General features: G+C 49.3%; 1 protein-coding gene across 12 annotated transcripts in view; it reads right to left on the reverse strand.

Annotated features, from left to right (window-relative positions):
- Positions 1-15,658, reverse strand: part of CD99L2 (CD99 molecule like 2) — a 126,451-nt gene that overhangs the window by 3,371 nt on the left and 107,422 nt on the right. For 5 of the 12 annotated variants that reach the window (XM_055267140.2, XM_055267146.1, XM_055267143.1 and 2 more), the window contains 3 exons: positions 7,842-7,880; positions 6,566-6,685; positions 668-733 (listed from right to left, as the gene is read on the reverse strand). In XM_055267140.2, the coding sequence (XP_055123115.1) occupies positions 668-733; positions 6,566-6,685; positions 7,842-7,880 (225 nt within the window). Of the gene's footprint in view, positions 1-667; positions 734-2,184; positions 2,203-3,381; positions 5,448-6,565; positions 6,686-7,841; positions 7,881-15,658 lie in introns of those variants that run through there. The other 7 variants (XM_055267139.2, XM_055267142.2, XM_055267138.2 and 4 more) reach the window with 3 other exon arrangements.

The following is a 15,658-nucleotide window of genomic DNA, read 5'->3' on the forward strand; positions in this document are numbered from 1 at the left end:
CCTGCCTGAGCTGTCCTAGTCTCCCTGCCTGCGCCACCAGGCCTCAGCTGCTGGGAAGCCGGCCTGCTCCCCGACCTCAGCAAGCCTTTCCGGACGTCCTCAATGGCATCCTGTGGGCACAGGTCATATCTGCCTCGAGCAGTTGGGCACTGTAGGCCTGTGGCCTGAACTTATGCGACCTCAAATTGCCAACAGCTCCTGAATCCAGAAAGTGCTTGATGACCACAGAAGGGGGAGGGAGGGGCACAGGTGTTGACAATAGGGTCTGGGTTTTAACCAAGTTCCCTCTTGCCTGTGGCAGTTTGCAAAGGGAAAAGTTGTAGGTCTAGGTTAAAAGCTTCCCCATGGCTCTGTTCAGGATGTAATTGTTTTCGCTGATGGGGAGCACAGGTGCCTGGGGCTCTGGCTCAGATGAATCAAGGGCAGGGGCTGAGCAGCGGCAATGCCCAGAAGTCACGGGCATGGCAGCAGATGGCCCTGGCTGTCACCCCAGCATCTTTGGGCTCATGAAACTGGGAGGCAGGCTGATCAGGGCAGGCTTTTGCTCTGGCCGGACATTCTAGAAGCAGACGCCTCTGTGCTTCCCTGCTTCTCTAGCACAGTTCTGCTCAGTGCTGGGACCAACTAGGAAAGCGTCAGCAAGGGACAGTGAGTACAAAGTCCTCACCTTGGGGTTCCTCACACACCACGGCTTCCAGGTTCTCTCCCTTCACGTAGTCTGCGTTAAGACCCTCTGCAAAGGGAAAAGGGCAGAGTTAGTGACGCGCACAGGACCTAAGGGTCCCCGATCGTGACTGAGAACTCCTGACCAAGTCCTCTGCAGCTAAAACAGCAGCACAGCTCCCCTAGGGAACTCAAAACCCTGCACCCTGGGCCACCTGAACATCCTTATCCGGATGAAGACTGTTCATCCCGGAATTCACTGCCCAGGAGTTCTCATCATCGTCCTCAGAAATAACAATGACATGCAGCAGAGGCTTCTGGCACTCCATCCTCATAGGGCAGCTGCCACCATGTCAAGACGGCAGCTTCGCCCAGTGGAGGGGGCGCCCGGCGGCAGGGCTCAGCACCATCCACAGGTCCATGTGCGGCCCAGGGGCCAGGGAGCCAATTGCTATGAGTGATTGATGGATGCAGGGCAGGGAGGGGCGGACGGCTGAGTGGGGCTCACCATGTAGATGCAGCAGAGCCTCCCGCCCACATGCAGCCTCCCAGCAACACCCGTGCGGAGAGGCCGACTGGCTTCTCCCAGCAGCAGGAATAACTGCTGTGCCCACCTGAGCTTGGAGGGGCCAGCCCAGCAACAGCTGCTTCAGTCTAGTTACTTACCTAGGCTTTCTCCACACCTATTTACAAGAGGGATTTGGCGACTGTCCCAAGCATCCCCTCCCGCCAGCAAGGGCCAGTGTTCAAGTTCTTAGAGTGGACCCCACCCCTGCTGCTGCTTGCAGAGAGTCAAGAGTCTGTGTCTCATCCCTGCGTGGCACAGGGACTGGAACCCTTCAGCCCCGGGTCTGTGGGCAAACTGGAGCATGGTTCCAACCAACCGACTGACTGACCGACCGACCGACCAACAGACTGGGCACCAGTGCAAGTCAAGCCATCGTCCTGGGCTACAGGTTCCTTGCCTAAACAAGAATGCCCGCCACCTGCCTGCCCCAGTGGCTGCTGGGCTTGAGGTGGGAGCCAAATGGGCCGGTGGCAAATGCGGGTGTTGCTCTTTGGCAGGTGTGGCCGGCCCCACGCGGAGCGGGGCAGGTGATGAGTGCAGTGGAAGCTGCCCCAGGTGCACCTTCCCAGCTGACAGGTGGAGGCCAGGAGACACACCCTGAGCCTCGTGATCACTGCTAGCTGCCAACCCAGTGGGCTGGATCGTCTCCTTCCTGTGGGTGGCCCTCTATGTGCTCCCCAGGCACGACCACCAGTGGGCACCTGAGTCCTCACCATGGCACCTCAACTCTCCCCCCACCCCTGCCACATCCAGCCTGGGGACAGAGTGTCTGGCAGGTGGCATCCTCTCACACGCATCAGGGCAAGCTAAAGATGGTCCCGGTTATAGCCACGTCGGTGAGTGCCAGGGAAGCAGGAGGGAGAAGAGCGGCAAGGAAGCGTCAGAGCAGGGGGCGAATGAGGAAGCATCAAGGCTGAAGCAAAAGGAAAGTGAGGAAGGCAAAGCAGCGTTACCTTGACCTTCTGCTGCATCTGAAGGCAAGACACAAAGCTTAGAATCCCTGGAGTAAGAGCGCTGCCGACAGCAAACATGCGGGCTTTCCACACTGCGGGCAAAGGCAAGGGAAGCCGAGGGCCCCCAGCATGGTCCCTTTTGGCAGCAGCAGAGGCCGAGAGCACCCGAGGGCCACAGTGGTGGGGACAGGCCTTCCTCGCGGCCACCTCCTGCTGTCTCCCCAGGGCTTGGTGTTCTGCACCCCGCCCCCTCTACTGCCATCTCCATGTGGCAGTGGCTGAGACTCGGGGAAAGAGAGGGGACAGGAGGCCCAACCCCCAGCTTCTCAGTGTGTTCAGCCACCCCACAAACGTCTGCGGGACTCCTCCTGATTCTGGCCCGGGCCAGGTGCCAGGGACATGATGTACACGCAGTCCCGCCACGGAATGGACGGTCCAGATCACTCCTGATCACTGAGGCGGCAAGGCGAGCTGGGAGTCGCTGACACAGAAACCAACCGGCCCAATCCCGCCCCACGAGCACCAGGTGAGGTCAGCAGGGGGCGCTGTGGGACCACAGGCTGGGAGAGGCTGCTCCAGGCCTGCGGGGCGAGAGGAGCTAGGTCAGGTCAGGACAGGGAACAGCAGAGGCCCGGGATGGGGATGGAGAGCACATGGCGCCCTCGGGAAGTGAAAGGCCTCGGGGAAGCCTATGGAGGGGAAAGGATGTGGTTGGGACCAAACCATGAAGGGCTTCCAATGCCAGACTCAGGGGCTCAGCCAGGACCTTGAGGGCAGCAGGAAGCATAACGGGGATCCAGGCATTTTAAAACAGGTCCCCCTGGAGGAGCGTGAGGTGTGGAGGAGACTGGACAGGCAAAAAGGTCTATGGAGGCTTCTGGATGGAAGATGAGCAGAAGACCTTGGCTCTGGACTGGCAGGGGCCATGGCAATGGTGATAGGGAGGTGTGGCTCAAGAGGAGACCTACGCAGGTGGCACAAATCAGGATTGGGGAATGCACTGACATGAGGTGGGGCGACAGGAGGACTCCCAGCCTCTAGCCTGGGGAGACAGCCACACAGGAAGGCGCCATGGGAGAAGGAAGGTTGGAGGGGAAGGGCAGTGAAATCCAAGATGGGCACACTGGGCCGACGGGGTTCCTGGGAGCTGACCCGCTTTGCCTGCTGATCCAATTCGCAAAACCTCACACTGGCCCGTTTTAGGAAATAAGCGTGAAAATAATGTATTTTCCTTTCATTTTAACATCCCACAGAGACAGATACAATCAAGATGTTCACTTTGTGCTTTGGAAATCAACCTATTTTTCTCTCTCTGTTCCCACTGACACCTGAGCAGCCTCAAGCCAGCCTCTGACTTTTTAATTCCAGAGCAGAAGGAAGTTGAGATACCCTTGATGGGGAAACTGAGGGCCCAGCAGGAGAGGGCCCAAGCCGGCCACCCTGTCTGCTCAGCCCAAGAACTCTCCCCATCCATGGCCCTGCCCTTGCCAGGCCGAGTTACAGGGCTGGCTTTTCACCCACGTGCAGAGCCCGGAAGAGAGGCAATGGCAGGTGGGTGGCAAGCTCACGATGCCCGGGACGCTACTCTTACTAGGAACTACAGACCTGTAGTTTAAATAGTTTCTTTTACCCAGCATGCTTTTTAAAGTCTCAAAGCCATCCTTTGGCCTGGCCATCTCACCCAGTTTTGTAATGGGCATAGATTTGAAAACTGTGGACTGTCGCATCTCACCATTAGGCTAATGATGCTATAGTGAAGGATGCCCCGCCCCATGCCAAAAAAGATCTGTGTGTGTCCTCATCCCTGGAACCTGTGAGCATGGCCTTATTTAGGAACAGGGTCTTTGCAGGTGAAATTAAGTTAAGGATGTTAAGATGAGGTCATTCTGGATTTAGGATATAAACCGAGATTGGAATGATACGGCCACAAGCCAAGGAACATCCGGAGTCCCCTGGAACTGGGAGAGAATCAACTTCTGTTGTTTTGAGCCACTCAGTTTGTGACTCTTTGTTCTGGCAGCCCCAGTGAACTCATACGGCTTTCGCAAACCTCACCAGTGAGACCTTTTGGCTCCCAGGGCATTAGCCTTTTTGTTCAAAGAGCTCACAACTACTTTGTTGCTATGAACCAAACCTCCTTGGACCCCAGCCACCTAGAAGGGGAAATCATCAGAAAATCAAGGCCAAAATGTATCTGACATGGTGCTTCCAGCCAAATAAGCTCTCCAGCAAAGGTCCAAACAGGAGAAGCCCTCTAGCCAGCCACCAGGACCTCCCCTGCCACTGTGGCCTCCATTTTGAGGGCATCTCTGGGTGTAGGATTTTTTTTTAATAATAAATATTTGTTCAATGACATTTTAGTTACCAACTAGTTTAATCAGTCCTACAGGAAAGATATTTTTCTGTCAGTAAGTTCTAACTTTGTCCTACAGGTCTGGTTTAATCTAAATCTGGGCTTTTATCTTTTCCCAAGAGACCACCTTGAGAACCTGGATGCTTATCCAAAATCTTGACTCCTCTCCTGGCAAGCGGGATGCTCTGAGTTGTTCTCCCAAAGTGTCCCTGGCCAGGTCCTTGCTCCCTCTCCTCTAAAACAGGGAGGGGAGACGAGTATGGAGAGTTCCCAGCCCAAAGAGCAGTTTCAAATGAGGATCCCTAGCCATGGGGAAGGCCATGTGGATTGAGCTGTGTCCCAGAATCCCCATCTCATTCCAATCCACCTGCCGGAGGGAGAGCCCACGGAGGACAGCCTTGGGGCCTCTTGGACAGAAACCCCCTGTATTAGGCGGCTTCTACTTTTTTGCCAAATGCAATTAAGAATAAGGTCAGAGATCAAGGGCTGTGACTATGTACCTGGTTGCCCTGGGCTCCTTGTTCCAGGCACAGCCCAGGAGGCTGATGCAAAACTGCCCCCACCACACTAAGTGCAACTCGACCCTGTCGCCCAATGTCTCCTTCTAAATATCAGTGTCCAAGCAATTAGAAGGTTGGATTCCCATCTTTTTCACCAGTTAGAGGATTCCTTGACTTTTGATTTGAGGGAAAAGGGTAACTTTAAAAACAATCCAGTCCCCAGCCCTGGACTCTGTCTGACCCATTCCCTGCTCACGCCACTCTACAGTCAAGCTTCCGGATCCACGGTGGGTCAGTGCGATCTCAAGCAGGGTGGCCATGACCAGCTTTGCAGGCTGCGCACTGACATGTCAGTGTGCTCCTGCAGTACTGCTGTGCCTGCTGGGTGTGTTGCCCTGGTCAAGAATGTTCTACAAGAGTGAAGTAAACAAATATGATGGTCAGATGAATAAACAGTTGGAGACTTCAGTAAAGCATCTTGGGACCCAGGTTAGTTTTCTGGGAAGCTCAGCTCAGGCTAGATTTAAGGGCAGAGGACCACAGCAAGGGTAGGAAAAGACCCAGGTGGGTTGTTTCTAAGCTTCCCATTGCACCAAAGGGGCCGAGGAAGGAGTGGAAAGAGACAAGCTACAGCTGAGTCACATTCTGTCACTTGAACTGAAAATTGCCAGCCTTGAACTGGAGACACGCTCCACTCAGCAAACGGTGACACAGCATCCATCTGTGCTTATAAAAGGGACAAGCAAGGTCTTCTTGTTCCCTCAACAGCATCCCCACAGGGCTTCCTGATATGGGGCGCCGATGGGTGAAGACAGGTTTCCATTTGTAACTATTCCATGAATCCATGACTTCCAGACTCATAGCTACAGCATGAGATGAAAACTGTCTTTTAAAAACCTAGTAAAGGGTGGTGGGTGTGGAGGGAACCACAGCATTCTTTCTCTCACATTCCTACTTCTTTGGAGCAATTCATGATTCCATATAGTTTAGTTTGTGGCTCGTGGGGGGAAGAGCACCAGGCAGTGACTTCTCAGGATGTGACGGGGGCACTGCCAGAGCAATAAGGGCCGTGCTTTGCAAACCCCCAGGAACTGCTGCCCTCTGCTCCTGAGGGAGCCAGCAGCATGGGAGGGAGCTGGTGACGCAGGGCCTCCAAAGGCCCTCATCCCCTTGGCTGAGGTCTGAAGCTATGGGTGCAGTCCGGGGTCCCTCCCATTCCACGTGAAGGAAACATCACAATGGTCACCGAGCTCTGTCCCCACAGAAATACCCCTGGGAGCTGGGGCCCTGGGAAGGTGAAGGTCATCAGGGCCAGCTCCATGCGCTCTTGCAGGCTGGTTTACACTTTAATTCAGCCTAGATCTATCCCCAGGGATCTCCAAAACTGTAGCCTCCACCCCCGTCCCAGGAAGTCTGCTTGGGAGTGGGTCTCAGGCAGGCTGTGGAGGGATCTGGATCTGTCCTGGCCCTTTTCCCTCCAAAGACCTTGCCCGCTGGTTCCCAGCCATGAGTGGGTGGCTGCACTTACGCTGAATGCTGAAGCAGAACTTCTTCTGCTGGTAGGAGATGTAGCTGGAGACGGCACCGATGAGGGCCATGGCCAGGGCGCTGGCCACCCCGGCAATGGTGCCAGTCTCTGCCACCGTGCCTGCGTGAAGAAGGGGGAGAAATGAGGACAGGTGAGGTCAGAGCCACAGCACCGCAGGGAGCAGCCCGGGAGCCTGCTTCTCCTCTAGCACCAAACTAAGCTCATTCAGATGCCCCCAACCCCCAAGCCAGCAGGAGAGGGCCATGCCACACAGATCTAAGGCATTACAAAGACATGGCGCCCCTTGGATTTGCCTAGGACTTCTCGTTTTCTGTAAGGACTTCACTTTTGAGGAGCTTGAAAGGGAGACATGGAAATGGTGCAGAGTTCTCTGTGACTGAGGCCCTGCAGGCTTCCCACTGGGCTACTTCCCCTGGCACCCCAGTCTTCATGCTTCTTTCCTTCAAATGGCTACACCCCTCTATTGGCCTCATGATGATGTATTGGAAACGTTCAGGAGAAAGCCAACTCTGAGACCAGAGTGGGCCAGCACTATGTCTCCTTGTAGTTGCTGTGAAATATCTGAGACGGGCCTCAATCAACTTAGAAAGTTTATTTTGCCAAGGTTAAGGACGCACCCATGACACAGCCTCAGGAGGCCCTGACGACATGCGCCAAGGTGGCGGGGGCACAGCTGGTTTTATACATTTCGGGAGATATGAGACATCAATCAATATGTGTAAGACGTACATTGGTTTGGTCCAGAAAGGTGGGACAACTCAAAGCAGGGGTGGAGGTGGGGTGCTTCCAGGTCATAGGGAGATAAGAGAAAGAGACAAAGGTTGCATTCTTTTGAGTCCTTGACCAGCCTTTCACTGAATACACAATTTCGTCTGGCTCAGTGAATCTGCATTTTTACATAAGCAATTGGGCAGAGGAGGCAATCAGATATGCATTTGTCTCAGGGGAGCAGAGGGACGGCTCTCTCTCCCTCTGTAAAGATCAGCTATCAGTTTATATAGCCAGGGTGAAATTCACAGAACTGTTTTAGGGTAGAGATACTGAGGCCCATAAGAAATTTCTCTGTAGGCAAATTGTGAGGGAGGTGTGCAGCTTTTTCCGTCTTTGTAGCTATCTTATTTAGGAATAGAATGGGAGGCACGTTTGCCTGATGCAATTTCTAGCTTGGCTTTTCCCTTGGCTTAGTGATTTTGGGGTCCTGAGATTCATTTTCCTTTCATATGGCCAAGAGGAGCCTCAGGATTCAGAAACCCACCAGATCCAGGGTCGTCATTGCTGCCATACCGGCCATCACCTGAAGAAAAGACAAAAGCACTTAGTGCCAGCGACCAGCCAGCTCAGGTTCGAGCTGAGGCCTCTGCGAGATGGATGGCAGTGCTGGCCCTTCCAATCCCACCTATGCGACAAGACCCCAACCAGTGGATCACCCGTAGGCTTCTACTAGATCGCAGTGAGGCCTGCTTTCTTATGCCTACCACCTGCAAAGCCCAGGCCACCAGGTGGAACTTTTTATTATTAAAATGGCAGCCACCTTGCCCGGCATGCGGCACAGTATTCTATTTCACCTCTTTGCTACCAGTGGTGCAGCTGCACGTAGCGGCCTCACTGTAAGGGTGGGCGGGGGGTGTGCTGTGCCGGGAGAGCCTGACTCTGAATGCCACCACCACGGGTCTCTGACGTAGCCACTGCCTCAACTATAGCTGAAGTCGCTCTTGGAACATAAACAAATGTAGGCTCACAATCCCTTATTCACTATTTTGAAATTCCAAAGGATCTGAAGTATCACAGAGATGGAGAACAGATGAATGCTGGCAGGGGCTGGTGAGAGTTGGGAGGGAGGGAGTTGGCTATGATTATAAATGCGCAACAGTCAGGAGCCTTGTGGTGACAGGCTGTTCTGTGTGTTGACTATGGTAGTGGTCACACAAATCACACACGATAGAACTGCAGAGAGTTAAATGCACACACGCACACACACACGCACACACCCCTTGCACAGACAGCTACTCCCTGACAAGCCACTGGTGCCATTTCAGTATCTTAATTAGCGTTGAGTTCACCGTTCATGCCACCCTCTTCTCAGGGCCGAACACTCATTAATGGAGGGAGACTGTGTTCCCAGAGCCCGGGGTTCTCAGGGGAAACCGCCCTGGGATATTGAAGGCAAATGAGCTCCAACAGTTCCTTCACCAATCAAAGAGTCAGGAGGAAGGAGGTTTATGGATTGTAAAAATGTACCACTCTGGCAGGGTGGGGGGATATTGATAGTTGGGGGAGGCTGTGCACATGTGGGGGTAGGGGAAATATGAGAACTCTCTGTACCTTCCTCTCTATTTTTCTGTGAAACTGAAACTGCTCTAAAAAATAAAGCCTATTAAAAAAAAGATTCATGTTGGTGTGCCGCATCCATTAACTCATCATTTACATTAGGGACATGTACCCTACCACTTAAAGTATAATAAAATATATCTATCTATATATATATAGATATAGATATAGATATAGATATAGATAGATAGATATATAAAAGATTCTTGGGGAAAAATGAGTTTGTTATGTTCCCACCTAAGGCTGAATCCTTGAGCTCTATGGATTGTATAAAGATCCCTGATTGGATATGAATGGTTATTAACAAAGGGCACCAGCATTAAAAACAAAAAAAAACAAACAAAAAAATACACACACACACAATCATCGCTATTGGAGAAAGCACAACAAACAGGAAGATGGGGGTCAACTGTGTGCAGCCAGATCAACAGAGAGGTCCCCTCCGCTATGCTGGAGGTGGCTGTCGTGATGGCATCCTCTGCTAATGTATTCATGTCACTAGACTTCCATTTTTCCAGACTCTGAGTAATTCCACCTATTCTTTCACCTCAAGGCAGAAGGAAACTGAGTGTTCTCAGGTCTCCTTTCCCTTAGGAGTACTTGGCCACAAGGATTCCCAGCAACTTAAACATCACAAGACTGCCAAGCAACAGGCTGTGATAAGAAACAGAAACAGGTTGAAGCCCTTCCTAATTTCCCCCCAGGGACAAATGGACAGAAGGGCTGACTCTCCCAGCCTTTCAAAAAGACTCAAAGCTCAATAGTTCATAGCTCCAGCAATTCCTAACTATCTGACCATTTGTGATTGTAGGTGGTCTTGTCCTAAAAAGATGACAAAAATGTGCTTCTCTTCCTCCTCAAAAAAAGTGATCCCATCCTGTGGGCACGTCTTCTCAGATGGGCATGTGAACTGAAACTACTGTGAGGCTAAGAAACACCTGGAAGAAAAAACAGCCAGTCATCTTAGATCCTTCTGTCCTTTCTCACTGCATGAACCTGAAGTCAGCCACACAGGCCACTGGAGTTAACCAAGCCAAGGTCATGGCTTTGAGCCACGTTGGGCTACTGAGCTCTGCTTACTTCCTCTAGGCACAGGCTGAACCGCATTACTTTACAAAATGCACACTGTGCAAAAGATGGTATTGGTGATGAGTCACTGGCATAAAACAAAATTATCCAACCCAATACCATCCATGAAGATCAGTTCCCAGTAAAAATAAAGCGGATGAAGGCATAAAAGCACTATAGAAAAATTTAGGGGTAAGGAATTTCTATTAGCTTGGGGTAAAAAATGACTTTCTAAATACGATCCTAAAGCCAGAAACTGAAAATGGAAAAGATCAGATCAAAAGTAAAAACTTCAGTACTAAAAGTGCAAGCAACAAAAGAAAAACTAAATTGGGCTTTGTCAAAATTAAAAACTTGTGTGCTTCAAAGGACATCATCAAGAAAGTAGAATGACAACCCACAGAATAGGAGAACATATTTGCAAAATATGTATCTGATAAGGAGCTAGTATTTAGAATATATAAAGGACCCCTTCAGTTCAATAATAAAAAGGCAAATCATTCAGTCTAAAAATGGGCAAAGGACGTGAATAGATGTTTCTCCAAAGAGACATACAAATGGCCAATAAACACATGAAAAGATGCTCAACACTGTTGGTCATTGGGGAAATGCAAACCAAAACCATAATGAGACACCATCTCATATCCACTAGGATAACTGTAATCCAAAACAAGAAAAAGGAAAGAAGACAAGGGGAAGGGAGAGAGGCGGAGAAAGAAAGAAGTGTTGGTAAGGATGTGAAGACATTGGAACCCCTAAACATTGCTAGCGGGCATGTAAAATGGTGCAGCTGCTATGGAAAACAGTTTGATTGCTCCTTAAGAAGTTAAACGTGGAGTTATAACATGACTAACAATTCCACTTCTAGATATATACCCAAGGTAACTGAAAACATATGTCCACATAAAAATTTGCACACACATGTTCATCGCAGTATTCATAAAAGCTATAAACAACCCAAAGGTTCATCAACTGATGAATGAATAAATAAAATGTTTATGGACTATATAAGGGCTTCCTAATCTCTAATGTAAAAGGAGTCCTTAAAATATTTGAGAAAATATGCAGACCCCAGTAAAAAAAAAAAAAAAAAAAAATGGGCAACAGACAGAAACAGGCAATTCACAAAATATTTTAAGAGTGTCTAATAAGACATTGAAAAAGTGTTTCACCTCCTTTTAGATTCAAAGAAATGCATATTTAAACAGGATAGCGTTTTGCTTTGAACAAATCTGCAAAGATAACAAAACTATAATGCCCAGTGGAGGTGATAATTTGAGAAAACAGGCACCTGTTTACTTACTAGTGGTGGAAATGGAGGTTGGCACAACCTTAATGGAATATCACTCAGCAGTACCACTCAAAGCGTCGCATCTTTGAAAGTATCTGCTTTCAGCCATTTGACTTCTAGGAAGTTATCTGACTAGGGTTGTGCACATTTGGCTAATACAATGTTCATCACAGCACTGTGTAGAGCAGCAAAAAGCTGGGGGGAATCTCTGTACAAAAATAGGGTCCTGATTAAATAAATTATGGTATATCATAATATAATGTAACCACTGATATAATATTTTAGAATACCCTTTAATGACAGAGAATGATATTCAGTGTATTATTGAATGAAAAAAATGGTTTCAGGATAGCATGATCCCATTTTTATTTTTTAAAAAATCACAAATATTTACAAATATATACTTATGCATAGAAAAAGTACTCCAAGCATGCAGTCAGAAATATTACTAGTGATTCTTCCTGGATCATGAAACAACAAACAAGTCTTTTTCATGTAATTTGTAAGAAGTTTTAACTCTGCGAGCCCCATGCAAATCTATCCACCCCTCTTTCCCACAGCTGGAGAGAGAGCTCAAAGAGGCAATTTCACAGGTCACTGGTGGACTCTTCAGTTTCAGTATGTTTTGCATTCCCATCTGCCTTCTGAGTTCACAATTATATGCCAAAGGTACTACAGTAGCTTTCTAGTACACCAGAAATCTCCCCGCACGGTGTATCATATGCTGCAATTTGCTTTGGGTATAGATACCTATGCATATAGGTAGCTCTATGGACTGCCATAACTCTAGCGACTGCTGCTGTTGCTATAGCCACACCATAGCAATAGGGACCGTCACTGTAGCAATAGTGACCACCGCCATAGCAGGTCTCATAGCTATAGGAACTTCTCTAGCTATAGCAACCACCATAGCTACAGAGGCCCTGTAGAAAGGAGGCATGACCTCAGTGAGAAAGTTGTGAATAAGCCCTGCGATCAAAGGAAGTGCCAGACCCTCAGCATCTCAGAGACAAAAGACAATGCTATACACATACATGGCAGCCTTGATTCCTACACAGCCATACATCTGGGGGAGGCGGGGATGTACCACACGGAGCTGCCCTTCTCTGACAGCAGCACAACCTGGGCTCACAGTGAGTGCCTGACCCACCTGGTTGCCAAGGGCATGGAGAGTAACGTAACGGTAGGAAGATTATAACTGCTAGGGGGAGATGTTCAAGTATTTAAAGACATCTATAAGTGTTCTAGACTCTTCTAATAGACACAGCTAGGGCTTTTAGGTATTTTAGAAATGTACTTTCATTATCTAAAAAAATGGCCAAACTGCAAAATAAAAACAACTTTTAAAAAAATGAATAAACAAAGAGAAGAAAAAACTTGCTTCAAATACCCCATAGTTACCAAGTCAAACTGAACTGAAAAATCTGCCAAAACATGGCTGCCTATGCTAGCCACTGGGGAGGGCACTCCTCACTGTTCCAGAAAGTCTCCAAGGCCCAGACTTTATCCATCCCCCACCACAGGGAGGAGAATGCCCTCCCTCTAGGTAATATAATGGGTATCCCCTTCCAATCTGATACAGACCCTTAAAACTCTCCTTGTCTTATGTCAAGCTCCCGAGATACCAGCAAGGTGGTCATCTGGGAGAAAAGCCATGTTCACGCCATGTTCCCAGGTACGTGTTTGGGGAAGGGGAGTCTGAGGGAGCAAGTGGGTCTCTTCACATCATAGAACACCAGAGCCGGGGAGCTGTTCCTCACATCTGAAACATCCTATTTCTTTACATGTTATGAAGGCTGAAATGAATGTGGAAATAGGTCCAAAGAAGAGAACTCTCAGGTATCTCTTCTTAGAACTAATCCCATCACAAAGACCCCATCTTCAAGACCTCACGTAACCCAAAGGCCCTACCCTCCAAATACATCCTATTGGGAGTTAGGGTTTCAACACACGAATTTTCAGGAGACACAAACATTTAGTCCATAACAGAAAGGGATCATGAGAGGGCCCAGATACTTGAAGACAATGACTGTAAACACAGTGAAAATTGAAATGTTTTCTTCAAAAACCCAAGAGGGTAAATGGATAAACAAAATGTGGTCTAGCCACACAATGGAATATTCAGCCATAAAAAAGGAAGGAAATGCTGGTGTGTGCTACAACATAGATGAACTTTGACACTGTGCTGAACAATGAGAACACATGGACACAGGGAGGGGAACATCACACACCGGGGCCTGTCGGGGGGTAGGGGGCTAGGGGAGGGATAGCATTAGGAGAAATACCTAATGTAGATGACGGGTTGATGGGTGCAGCAAACCACCACGGCACGTGTATACCTATGTAACAAACCTGCACGTTCTGCGCATGTATCCCAGAACTTAAAGTATATCTCTCTCTATATATATAAAACCGGGATCAACAGGCTACATTTGGAGGGAACTAATACTCAAAGTTACAGTCAACCAACTGACCACAGTCAGTACCGTCCCCTTTAACCCTGTGAACTACAAGTGAGGGTGTTCACACTTCACACTTGGGGACATCTCCAGATAGCCTATGTATGCAACCCAGACACATCAGTAACAGAATGTCTGTATCTCTTTAGAAGGAGGGGTTTTTAGTCTTGGCTCAGTGTTTAAGAACTGCATGCTTTGGCCTTAAAAAAATGCCATCTCGGTATAAAAATGTGCCCAGTTTGATTCTAACATTTTCAAAATATTTTTTTTCTGATTAAGAAAAATGAGGCAGTGTTTCAGCCCTGTGAACCCACAGTAGTTATGAACAAGCAGTGTATAGCTGAGTGAGCCCAGCATATGGGCTGCTAAATCCAGGAGGTGGTGATCCAAAGAAAGGAATCAGTACAGTGAAATGCTGGGTGCTGCAAAGCAAGTTGCACCTTTAGACCCTGAAGGAGAAGTTCAGGTAGTGCTCCTCTCCTTCTGGTGTTCTCTGCAGTGCATGGAGGGTTTGCACTTGGAGCAGACACAAGGCTCACCATGAAGACATCCATTTCGTACCACCCAAGGCTCCAAGTAGCACCCCTTGAAAGAGCTGTCACGAAAACGCTAGCTTTGAGCAGACTCAGAAGTTTGGGAAAGGTCTGCAGATAACGAAGGAGAGGCTAAAACACCTAGGCAGAGCAATGGAGTAGACACTGCCTAGGGGATCCTTAAGCAGCACAAAAGGAAGACTCTCCTTCTGGGGACAGGGAGAAAGGAAAGCAGCAAATGGCCTCTTTCCCCAGCCAGCAGTGCCCTTGCCCCCATTTGGTTCCTTGTGTTAATTTATCGAGAGTTTTCTGACCAACAGGCCAGTGAGGGTGATCCGGGGGTGCGAATAACACCCCTCCCCGCTCCTCCTCCCCTCCAGGTTCTTTACCAACTGAGAACAGAGGTAAGGAGCCAGAGAAAGATCAAAGGTAAGGCATCTGCTTGATGAAGAGGCTAAAGTACAGCAGCACCCTCAAGAGCAGGGCTTCTGTGTATTAGTTAGAGGACATGGCCTGAGGCCACATGGAAGCTACATGTTACTTCTCTCCCTTTTCCCTTCTCACGAAAATCATTCCAGAGCTCATGTGGGGGAAGTTGGGCTTACAGAGCAGACACAGGGCTCACCCACTGTGAGAGGGCACTTCCCAGCTAGTGACGCGGTGCGCCCTGGCTCTCACCCTCCTTCGGGCGTCCCGGAGAAAGCAGCAGGTCATGCCACGATCCCACCAGTAATGTGGCCCAGAGGATCAGCAGGCTCACCCTGGCTTCGCCAATCCGAAGTATCACTAGAGCCTTCACAGGGAGGTGTGACAGAGAAGGCAGAGAGCAAAGCTGGGTGTTTGCTCCACAGTCCTCATGACGGCAAACCTGCATGGAGGTGTCAGGGATACATGGGAAGCCCAGTCTAGCAGAAGCAAAAAAGATAAACACCACCCGCTGTGGTTCAGAATGACATGCGCTCTCCTGTACCAGCGGAATGACAGAAGCTCCAGGAGAGCCTAGGGGCAGGAGATGGAAGCTGTGCTGCAGGGCCGAGAGTGGGCAGGGAGACAGGACCACAGATGGGGGCAGCCTCCTGAGAGGAGGGGATCTCCAGCATGGGTAACTTAGCACTTGCTCGAGGATGACTGGGAATTCACATGGTGGAAGGCAAGCAGTTTAGACCGAGGAATGTCATCTGCAGGCACTGGCATATGTACCTACTGGACTTTCTCCGTGTTTGGAGGTCACAGGAACCTGGTGGTCTAGGGCAGAAAGAACACGTCAGCAGACTAAGGGACTTGAACTTATCTCATAAGCAGTAGGGAACCACTAAAGAGGCTTTTGTTGTTGTTCCTGCTTCTTTAATTTTTTTCACCAACATATAATTAAGAAAAATTTCAAACATACTTT

This window comes from Symphalangus syndactylus, chromosome X (assembly GCF_028878055.3).
Source record: "Symphalangus syndactylus isolate Jambi chromosome X, NHGRI_mSymSyn1-v2.1_pri, whole genome shotgun sequence".
NCBI classification, from domain to species: Eukaryota; Metazoa; Chordata; class Mammalia; order Primates; family Hylobatidae; genus Symphalangus; species Symphalangus syndactylus.